The sequence below is a fragment of the Zonotrichia leucophrys genome, unplaced genomic scaffold (genome assembly GCF_028769735.1).
Source record: "Zonotrichia leucophrys gambelii isolate GWCS_2022_RI unplaced genomic scaffold, RI_Zleu_2.0 Scaffold_101_159032, whole genome shotgun sequence".
NCBI lineage: Eukaryota > Metazoa > Chordata > Aves > Passeriformes > Passerellidae > Zonotrichia > Zonotrichia leucophrys.
The window spans coordinates 107778-119323 of record NW_026992306.1 but is presented as its reverse complement, the minus strand read 5'-3'; the positions used below and the strand labels follow the sequence as shown (position 1 = coordinate 119323).

General features: G+C 53.7%; 1 protein-coding gene across 1 annotated transcript; it reads left to right on the top strand.

Annotated features, from left to right (window-relative positions):
- Nucleotides 1–9104: 9104 nt before the first annotated feature.
- LOC135460805 (olfactory receptor 14C36-like) lies at nucleotides 9105–10037 on the top strand. The gene has a single exon (XM_064737738.1). The coding sequence runs from the start codon at nucleotides 9105–9107 to the stop codon at nucleotides 10035–10037; it is 933 nt and encodes a 310-aa protein (XP_064593808.1).
- The last annotated feature ends 1509 nt before the right edge of the window (nucleotides 10038–11546 follow it).

The following is an 11546-nucleotide window of genomic DNA, read 5'->3' as shown; positions in this document are numbered from 1 at the left end:
GATAGCTCCTCCCAAAGCTGCGCATGCTGAGTGCTGGAAGGTTTCTGTTTATATTCTTTATTTTGCACACATATTCATTGATTTTCCTGGACTAAACATACATATGATAATCATTTCCCCAAAATCATTAATATATTTCCCCTCCCCTTTACCCATGCATTCTCCTGTCCTGGGGGTCTCTCTGGTGGTCCCTGGTGCTCATGGACCCCAATGTTCCAGTGGGCCTGGCTGAGCTGGCAGGACACTGAGGCTGGTGAATTTCAGTTCCCCTTCTCACACAATGGGCATTGTGTGGTTTCCATAGGCCTGGGGTTTTGGGGAACCAGCACTGTGTGTGCTCACTTGGTGGAAACAATTTATCATCTGGTAACATGAGGTCACAGAGTGGGCTATGACATCACAGAATGGGTTACGTGAGGTCGTCAAGCAGCTGGGACATCATAGACTGCCTCTGTGACATCACAGAGCCAGCTCTGAAATCACAGGGCAGAGGTCTGACATCATAGAGGAGATAAGGACAACACAGAGTTGGCTGTGACATCAGACACCATCTGTGTGACATTGAAAATGTGTTGTGACATCACAGAGCATGCTGTGACATCACAGTGGGGGTGGCAGTGTGACATCACAGAGCAGAGTATGACATCAGAGAGTTGGCTGTGGCATCAGAAACCATCTGTGTGACATTGATAATGAGTTGTGACATCACAGGAGGGCTGTGTGAGGTCACTGGGTTGGTCATTCCGCCTCAGCCCCCCCTCACAGTTTCCCCCCAACAGTCCAAAGCTGTTCACGCCCAGCAGGGTCCCTGTTCCCTGGTATCCCCCTGGCCCACCTGGAGCCACAGCCTCCCCCAAGGATGTTCCACAAGAATAACCCCATAACCTGACACAGGGACAAGGGGCCAGGGCTGTGTGACCAGGACATCAAGGATGTGGATTAACCAGGTCACTGGGGCCTGGTTTGGGTCCCCAGGACACGAAAGATGTCTGGCAGCTGGAGCAGGGCCTGAGAAGGGCCTCCAAGGTGGGGCTGGAGCCCTTGGGCTGTGAGCAGAGGCTGAGGGAGCTGGGCTTGTCCAGCCCAGAGCAGGGAAGGCTGAGGGGCTCCTCATCCCAGTCCGGCAGTGCCAGCGAGGAGAGGATGGAGAACACAGAGCCAGGCTCTTCACCAGGGGGCATGGGGAGAGACAAAAGCCAATGGGTGGAAGGGGAAAGAGGGGAGATCAGCCAGAACAGGAGGAGTTGAAATGAGTCAGGCTGGTTTCAGCATTTCCTCAACACCAAAAGCAGCCTGACCCACTTCTCCATCCACCACTGACAGCTCTGCAAACCAGGAATTGTTCAGGCTGCTTTCCCCCACTCCAGGATGGGCATCATGATACAAGAACGTCACTGTGTTCACATCTATCACAGAATCATATTTTTTAAAAATAATTTTAGTGTGGAAATCACTTGTGGATGGTGGACATGTCAGACACTGATGGGACACGGCACATGGCTCAGGAAAGAGCGTGGTTGTTATTGAATTGTGTCCTGTTCAACCATGGTTGGTTGGCCATGAAGAGAAACTTCCTGTGCCTCTCAGTCCCACCAGTTCCTGACCCCCAAAGGACACAAACCTGGTGAGTTCTGGTTCCCACTCCAGTGGTGGCACCTGCACCTCCCTCCATCCCCAGAGCAGAGCTCCCTTGTCCCAGAGAGTCCCTGGCAATGCAGGGATGAAGGAAACAGGACAGGCTGTGGGGATCAGGGACAGGGCACATCCAGGGATTTGGGGTGGTTGTGAGCCCAGGGCAAGACGTGGCCCTTGGCCTTGGTGAACCTCATCCCACTGTCCTGCGCCCATGGCTCCAGCCTGGCCAGATCCCTCTGCAGAGCTTCCTGCCCTCCAGCACAGCCACACTGCCACCCAGCTTGGGCTCACCTGGGAACTGACTGAGGGTGCCCTCGATGGCCTCGTCCAGATCCGCAATAAAGAGATTTCACTAACCTGGCCACAATCGTGAGCCCTGGGGACACCGCTGGATGTGACTCCATTCCTCAACTGCTCTGAGTGCCAGGGGTTGGATAGGGGAAATGATGGGGAGGGGGTAGGGACAAAGTGTGACTGATTGTCAGCCATGAAGGGTCTTGATTTTCATATCTGTTCAGACTGCATGAGGAGGGGCTGGGGATCAATATCAACTGGGGATTGCTGATACTAATCTATAAACACAGAAAGAAAATTAAAGAGGAAAAAACATTTTTCTCTTCCTTGTTTTCAGTGTAGTAGATTCACTTTGAATACACTTCTGAAATTTGTCTAATTAACCACAGAAGAACTGAAGATTTGAATTATTCCCATGGGCTTGTCTTGTTTGGGTGTTTTGAACAAATGTAAATGAACCTTTGTCACTACATTTCTCAAATGAGAAGCTCAAGAAAGAAGAGGCCTCTGGAAAAGTAAAATTCATCACCAACCTCCAAGGTGCTGAGGATCCATCCTGATCAGAGCAGGAATGAACAGAAATGGGCACAGCTTTGTGGCTGGCCCAGCTTTGGGATGGGCCCTGGGCCTGGAGCAGGAGCAGCTCTTGAGGGCCCCAAGGCCGGGGCTTTGTGCTGCCCTGGGCAGATGGGATGGCAGCAGGGGCTGCAGAGCTCTCAGCATCTCCTGCACAGGAGAACAGGGCACCCAGGGAGCCTCCTTTCCCTTGGCCAGGCACCTTCCCCCATGCTGGGGCTGAGTCCTGTGGCAGCTGCAGCTGCTGCTGTGCCCTTGCCAGGGGCTGAGGCCGTGGGCAGTGCCCAGAGCAGCCTGGCCTGAGCAGAGCTGTGGGGCCAGAGCCGGCTGGGCTGGGCTGGGGAGAGGCCCTTGGTGCTGCCCAGAGCTCAGGGCAGCTGGCAGAGCTTGCAGGGAGCTGGGCTGGGCTCAGAGAGCCTGGCCCAGAAACCATCAGCGTCCATCTCAGCCTAGCTCAACGTGCAGGGGCCAAGAAGAGCAGCCCAGGGTCTGCAAGTTCTCCGGATGGGAGCTGAGCTTGTGAGCCCTTGAGCCCTGCCAAGTGCTGGGGCTGCACCTCCAGCTCCAGAGGAAATGGGACAGATGGGAGCACGGACAAATCATTCCTGCTGCATTCTATCTTGTGTTTGCTTATACAGGTGACCTGGATCCATATGTAGAGGAGGTGATTTGTGTCAGATAACATTGGTAGCAGAAGAAGAAGAATATTATGTAGCTTAAAATAATATTTCATGCATAATACAAAATGAGGAAAAAAAGACAAATATGATCAGAAGAGCATCTGAGTTTTTCAGAGGAGGAGAGACTCATTGATGTTCCAGTAGCCAAACCTGTTTAAATACTTTCTCAGCGCTTCCTTGAGATGAGAGGTGACCAGCAGACGCCAAGGCCAGCCAGAACTCTCTGTCCTGGCAGCTCTTGCCTGGGAGAACCCTTGCAGATAGGGAATTTTTCAGAGGGAGTATCAATTTTAGCTGTGGGCACCTGGAAAGACGGATGGTTCTTTTCCATAGGAAGGAAAGCACAGAGCCCCACTTCCTAAAGAACTGATGAGAGGCAGCCTTCAGCATTTCAAGATCACATGGACCTGTCAGGTGGCCCCTGGGAGCCAAACCAGCCAGACCTGTTCCATGTTCCCTTGGTTCCACAAGGCCCTGCAGTGTCACAATGTTCTCCTTGCTTCTGCAGTGTCACAATGGCCCCGTGCTTCCAGAGACCCTGCAGGGTCACAGTGGCCCTTTGGTTCCCCAGGCCCCACAGTGTCACAATGCTCTCCATGATTCCATGGGGCCTTGCAATTCCACAATGCTCTCCATGGATCCACAGGGCCCTGCAGGATCACAACGGCCCTTTGGTTCCACCGGGCCCTGGAATGCAGCAATGGCCTCTTGGTTCCACAAAGCCCTGCTGCTTCACACTGGGCCCTTGGGACCATGTAGCCCAGCAGAGCCACAGTGATGGCCTTGGTGCCATGGGGTCCTCACAGTGTCACAATGATCCCTTCATTTCTGAAGGCCCAACAGTGTCACCATGGTCACCATGGTTCCATGGGCCCCGCAGTGTCATCATGGTCTCCATAGGAAGGAAACCACGGAGCCCTAGTGTTTCAGGGGCTGATGGACTGCAGTCACAAGAGGCTGAGGCCAGGCAGACCTGTCTGTCCTGGCAGGTTTTACCTGAGAGAGACCCTTGCATATAGGAATTTCAGTGGAAAAGTACGAGTTTTGGCCATGGGTGCCTTGGCAGGAGGAACAGTTCTTTTCCATAGGAAGAGAAGCAGAAATCATCAGTGTTTGAAGGCTGGTGAGACCCAGCTCTCAGGAAGACAAGGTCAGCCAGACCTTTCTGTAATGGCAGCTTTTGTTAGGCAGCAATCCCTGGATACTGGGAATTTTGGAGGGGGAATCCTGCTTTGGCCATGGATGCTTGAATGAGAAGGGCACTTCTTTTCCAATTGAAGGAAAGCACAGAGCCCCAGGGTTTCAGGGATACTTGAGAAGAGACCCTCGACATGCCAAGGGCAGTTGGACCAGTCAAGCCAAGAAAACCAGACCTGTTCCCTGTTCCCTTGTTTCCATGGGGCAGCTCTGCAGTGTCACAGAGGTGGTGTCACATTGGATCCTTGGTTCCATGAGGCCCAGATGTGTAACACTGACCTTTTGTTTCCATGGGGCTCCACAGTGCCACAATGGTCCCTTGCTTCCATGGGGCCTTGCAGTGTCACAGGGGTCTCCTTGGTGCTGCAGTGTCACAATGGACCCTTGGTTCCATGGGGACTCACAATGTCAGAAGGGTCTCCTTGGTTCCATGAGGCCCTGCAGAGCCACTTGATTCAACGAAGCCTCCAAGTGTCATCATGGCCTTCAGGATTCCATGAGGCCCCACAATGTCATAATGGACCTTTGTTTCCATGGGGTCCTGCACTGTTCCATGGATCCTTAGTTCCTTGGGGCCTTGCAGTGTGACAATGGCCTCCTAGGTTCCATGATGCCACAGAGTGTGACAACTACCCCTTGGCCTGCCAGGACTGCAGAGTGTCACAATGGTTCCTTGTATCCATGAGGCCTTGCAGTGTCATAATGGTCTCCATGATCCCATAAGGCCTCGCAGTGTCACAACAGACCATTGGTTTCATGGAGCCCCACAGTGTCACTATGGTCCCCTTGGCTGCACAAGGCTCTGAAGTGCCACAATGGCCCTTTAGTTTCACAAGGCCTCCAAGTGTAAAAATGGCCTCCATGGTTCCATGCGCCCCTGCTGTGTCACAATAGACCTTTGGTTCCATGACGCCCCAGAGTGTCACAATGGCATCCTTGGTCCCAGGGTGTCAGAATGGACCCTTCATCCCATGGACACCCACAGTGTTCACTGCAGTCCCCTTGATTCCACCAGGCCCTGCCATCCTCTAATGGCCCCTTGGTTCCAGTGGGTCCCAAAGTGTCAGCACAGTCTCCATTGTTCCATGAGGCCCCACAATGTCGCTGTGCTCCCCTTGGTTCCCGACGGCCCCACAGTGGAACAATGGACTCTTGGTTCCATGAGGTTCCTCAGTCCCAATGGTCTCCTTGGTTCTGCAGTGTCACCATGGACCCTTTGTTTCATGAGGTTCCGCAATAGAACACGCTCACCTTGGTTCCGTGAGGTTCTGCAGTGTCACAATGGACCCATGGTTCCACCAGGCCTTGCTGTGTCACAATGGTCCCTTGGTTCCAAGAGGTTTCTTAGGGTCACAATGATCGGCGCTATCATAATGGGCCATTGGTTGAATGTGGCCTCAATGTGCCAAAATGGATTTTGGTTCCATGGGGTTCTGCTGTGTCACCATGGACCCTTTGTTCCATGAGTTTGCAAAGTGTCACAGCTGACTCCTTGGGTCTGTGAGGCACTGCTGTCACCAAATCTCTGAAATATCAGAATAAGGCTCCTGAACACTAAGTTGCTATTTCAGAGGGAATCATTTATTCAGGCTTAAGGTCGAACATGGGATAACTTCTAACCTTATGTGGACATGGAATTCTACCAGGGTGTTCCTTATATACAGTCCCTAAATGTGAATTACAATTTACCCACTTCCATAAAACCCACCCCAAGTTGCCAGATTCACTCCTTGTTTTCTCCATCCCTGCACCCTCGAGCCAGATGTCTTCTTCTTCTCCTCCAACCATCTTTGCTGAGAAAGCAGCCCCTGCATGCCTTGTTCCTCTGCTGAAACTTCACAGGCAGGGGGAAAATTGAATGAACCCTTTTGGTATTAGCCCCAGGCTTTGTGAGGGCAGGCAGGGGCAGGCAGAAGGCAGAGCTGTCAGCAAAGGAAGGGGCCAGCCAGGTGGGGCAGCCAGGGGATGCCGACAGCCTGCAGGGACAGAGGTGCAGGGCAGGGACACCGTGGGACAGCCTGGGCTTACAGGGCACAGGGATGGGCAGCAGCTGCAAGACAGCCCTGCCAGAGCCACCTTGGGCAGCACTTTGGCCATGGCTGCTGGGCCTGGGCCTGAGGCAGGAGCAGGAGACAAGTGACCCTTGCAGGGCTGGGGCCTCATTGCCTCCTTGTCCCTGCTCAGCAGCCTGGCAGGGGCCGCCCCATGTTCCTGCCCTTGCCATTGCACAGCCCCACATGCCAGTGCCCATCCTGGCAAGAGCCCTGAGCAAGGAGGGAGAGACAGGATCTGCCTGGCCAGAGGCTGGGGCTCAGCCCTTGGCCCTTTGCATTCCTCAACCACATCCAGCTTTGCTCAGCACCAGAGACACCTTGGCCTTGTTTGTCCCCAGCTGTCATCAAATGCCTCCAGTGTTCTGCTCTAACTGCAACCTGGGGACACTTTCTGAGTTTTAGTCCTCAGTGGGACCCATAAAAACTTCATGAAACTTCAGAGTTTCAATTTAGCATTGAGTTCTTGAAAGTTTTTTGAACACTCTCTCAGGACTGAGTCTGATGTAAACAACACCAAATCCCTGAGAGGCTCATTAAAGTCCTTGTGCTGTGTCTGTGCTCCTGAGTTGGACTGGGCTCCAGGCACAGAGGCAAACTCCTTGCAAACTAAGAGAGCTTCAAAAAGACATTTCTCCTGAGGAGCAGCTCCTTACCAGCCCAGCAGGGCTGGGCCACTGCCTGCAGCCGCCCTGGGCACAGCACAGAGGCACAGACAGCTTCAATCAGTCAGGGCTGGGAAGGTGCTGAGAAGTGCCAGGGCACAATCACTGCCAGCCCTTGGCACAGGAACCTCTGGCTGCAGGACAATGCAGCTGCAACTCCTGGAGCCATCTCCTAAACCTGGAACATCCCAATGCCTACAGACTTTGTGAGTAAAACTCTGAACATTTCTGGTGCGGGGGAGGTGAAATGCTCATGAAGCTTTGACATGCTGAGGAATGCTGGTCAGTCATAAAATATTTCCAATACAAGGATTTAATTAAAATTAGGACATTTCCAAAGACTTTATATTTAGTTTGCTAGTATTGGAGAATGGCAGGGAGCCGGGAGATTAATATTAAAAATTGGTTATGAATTATTAATTATGAAATTTTACAAGTGTCTGAGACATTGGAACTGTTATTTTTGTATTCCGTAAATTCACAGGAGATCCCTAATGTGTTTTCAGCCTCTCTGCCCATGGACAGCACCAGTATTCCCTTTGCTGGACCCATCAGGCTCAGTCTGAGCTGTCCTTTGTCCCACCTGCAAACAGAACCTGCCCCAGCCAGGGCCCTGCAAACAGGCAGGGCTGTGTAGGGCCTGTAGGGCCCTGTAGGGCCAAGGAGAGGGCACAGAGATTTGGGGTCTGTGAGTGCTGGCAGGGAGAGATCAGGCACAGGGAAACACCTGCAGGAGGGAAATAGCCTGGAAGCAGAGAAAAGATTGGGCAATTGGGAGAGAAAACAAACCCCAGCAATGCTGTGGCAGGGAGAGTTTAGAGATGCCCACAGGTCCCCTCCAGTGCAGCCCCTCCCTCTGAACAAGCCCCCTCCCTCCTGTGCCCCAGCCCAGCCTCTGCCCTCAGGACTGGGGCTCCAAGGCGTGCAGCCCCTCCTGTGCAGGCAGAGCTGCCGCAGAGCCGTGGGGCAGCTCTGCAGCCCCGGGCCCAGTTCCCTCTGCAGAGCACAGGGCTGGGAGCAGCTGCCCGGCCCTGGGGGCTCTGGAGGGGGCACAGCTGGCTCAGGGTGACGCTGTCCCCAGTGCCTGGCTCTGGGCAATGCTGTCAGGGCAGCCAGGGAAGGAGCTGCATCTCCCTCAATCCAATGCCATCATAAGGACACCTGGAATCTCCCTGAGATTTCAGTCCAAGCTTTGAGCTTCCCCCCAGGATACATACCTGTCCTGTAGCATCTCTGTGTTATCTAAAAGCCCCACTGTGAGACACAGAAGGTCTATGATGAGAAAATGCTGTTGGGTTGGTGAAATGAGCCCTGTCCTGGGTAAAAATGTGGGGCTGAGACCTTGAGAAGGGGATGGACATTTGGTGGTCTGTGGGGATTCATCTGCTCTCAGCAATGTCAGGATGGTTTTTAAAGGAAACATGGGAGGGTGATATCCTCTGTCTGGGAAAGGTGAAAGCCTAGAGAATACTGGAACAGGACAGGGTGATGGACCTCCTTCCCTCCCTCTCCACTCACCACCTTGCCTCAGAGAACTCAATGTTCTCTCAGAGGGCAGCAGAAATGCAGAGATTTTCTGACATCCAAAAATAATCAGCAGGGGAGATGAAGAAAAGCTGTAAATAACACTAGTACATTTAAACAGACTATACCATTCCTGTTCTCTGGCAGTGGGAGGGCAGATGCTGACAGGGACTTCTGTGTTAACAGAGATTCAAAGTGGAACACGAGGACAGGTCCCTGTCCCTCTCCTATGTCTGCACAGCAAGGCTGAACTATAAAAACCTCTGTGTGTACCTGCCCTGAACCTGAAGTCCCACTCAGGCAGCACCAGCCAGGGCTCCACACTTGGACCTGAAGAAAAATCTGCTGGAAATTGAAAAGGGTGTCACAGTGTTACAGGAGAAGGGTCTGTGGGAAACGGCTTTGATTTTGTTGGAAGAAGTTTCTCCCAACCGGTCACTGACTTTTCTCCATGAACAGCTTCCAATGGCCAGAGAGAGCAAATGTCCAACAGCAGCTCCATCAGCCACTTCCTCCTGCTGGCATTGGCAGACAAGCGGCCGCTGCAGCTCCTGCACTTCTGCCTCTTGCTGGGCATCTCCCTGGCTGCCCTCCTGGGCAACGGCCTCATCATCAGCGCTGTAGCCTGCGGCCACCACCTGCACACACCCATGTTCTTCTTCCTGCTCAACCTGGCCCTCAGCGACCTGGGCTCCATCTGCACCACTGTCCCCAAAGCCATGCACAATTCCCTCTGGGACACCAGGAACATCTCCTACTCAGGATGTGCTGCACAGCTCTTTTTTTTTGTGTTTTTCATGTCATTAGAGGTTTCCCTCCTGACCGTCATGTGCTACGACCGCTACGTGTCCATCTGCAAACCCCTGCACTACGGGACCCTCCTGGGCAGCAGAGCTTGTGCCCACATGGCAGCAGCTGCCTGGGCCAGTGCCTTTCTCTATTCACTGCTGCACACAGCCAATACATTTTCCCTGCCCCTGTGCCATGGCAATGCGCTGGACCAGTTCTTCTGTGAAATCCCATACATCCTCAAGCTCTCTTGCTCCAAATACTACCTCAGGGAACTTGGGCTCATTGTGGTTGGTGCATCCTTAGGTTTTGGCTGTTTTGTGTTCATTGTTTTCTCCTATGTGCAGATCTTCAGGGCTGTGCTGAGGATCCCCTCTGAGCAGGGACGACACAAAGCCTTTTCCACCTGCCTCCCTCACCTGGTTGTGGTCTCCCTCTTCCTCAGCACTGGCACATTTTCCTACCTGAAGCCCCCCTCCATCTCCTCCCCATCCCTGGATCTGGCCCTGTCAGTTCTGTACTCGGTGGTGCCTCCAGCCCTGAACCCCCTCATCTACAGCCTGAGGAACCAGGAGCTCAAGGCTGCAGTGTGGAGACTGATGAATAGACTATTTAGGAAACATTAAACAGGTTGCCAATTTCTGCAAATCACTTCTAATAAAAGTCATCTTTGTTAACTCTGTCGATTTTTTTCATTTTTTGTTTCTTTGTTTTCGAATAGTCTCTAAACCAAGGCCAATGTGTTTTAAATTTCCCATTTTCTTTCTCTCCATTTTCTCTTTAGCCACAGATTGGGTCAATGAGGAGCTGCAGTGTTGGTGGCTTTAAATGAACTAAAAGATCACCGAGCAGAATTTTCACTAGAGTTCCCCCTTTTGTTGCCTTCTCCGGAGCTGCAGCAGCAATGTCTGTGTACAGAGCTGGGGCAGATCAGGGCTGGCACAGCAGCTGTGCCCAGCAGCAGCAGCAGCACTTGGTGTTGCCAGTGCTGCTGCCGTGGCCCTGCCCTGCTGCCCTGGTGGCCCTGGTGTTGCTGCAGGGCCTGAGTGCTCTCGGGGCCGGGCACAGCCCTGGGGGTGGCAGTGCCGGGGCTGCAGCAGGGACAGGCCATGGGCACTGCTGGGGCAGCGCTGACGCCTCAGCCCAGGCCCTGGGGGCTCCAGGCTCCTTGCCCAGGCTCTCTCAAGAACATGCCCAGGCCAATGCTCAGCACAGAAAAGCCCCGTGAGCAGCCCCAGGCTGGCTGTGGGCAGGCTGGGGGCAAACAGCATGGCTGGGGCTCTGCAAGGGCCCTGGGGCAGACGGGAAGGAGCAGCAGAGCAGGGGCTGATCCATCCCCAGTGCGCTGCACAGCCCAGGGCAGCGTCCCAGAGCATCCTCATGGAGCTGCCAACAACATCCCCCCTCTGCAGCCCTGGCCTCTCCCCCAGCTCACACAGGTGCCCCATCCTTGCAGGCACAGACATGGCAGCACTGGCTCAGGAGCCCCTGTTTGCATTGCACAGAGCAGGGGGAGCACCCCCATGCTGTTGCTGTGGGGACATGAACCTGAGGGAGCACAAATGCCATCAGCCCCTGGGGCCAGAGAGGGCTGGGGGACACCAGGGAAACCACTCAGGTTTGTCATGGCCTCTGCAGTCAGCCAGAAAGTTTATTCGCATGAGCTGGGAGTTTGCTGTCCCACTGCAGATGCTGTTTCCACTGCTCCAAGGATAGTTTCAGAGAGCCACAGAATCCGTAAGGTTGGAAAAGACCTTGGAGGTCATCAAGTCCAACCTGTGCCCTGACACTGCCTTGTTACCCTGAGCCTCCTCTTCTCCAGGATAAACAACACCAGTTCCCTCAGCCTCTCCTCACAGGACTTGTGCTCCAGACCCCTCCCCAGCCTTCTTGCCCTTCTCTGGACATGCTCCAGCCTCTCCATGACCTTCCTAAATTGGGGAGTCCTGAACTGGACAGAGCACTCGAGGTGTGGCCTCACCAGTGCCGAGTGCAGGGGAAGAATCACTGCCCTACTCCTGCTGGCTACACCATTCCTGATCCAGGCCAGGAGCCATTGGCCTTCTTACCCACCTGGGCACACTGCTGCCTCATGCCTGTCCTGCTGTCCATTGGTGCCTCCCTTTCTGCCTGAC

Coding starts and splice junctions, on each gene's coding strand:
- LOC135460805 (XM_064737738.1), top strand. CDS start 9,105: ATGTCCAACAGCAGCTCCATCAGCCACTTCCTCCTGCTGGCATTGGCA.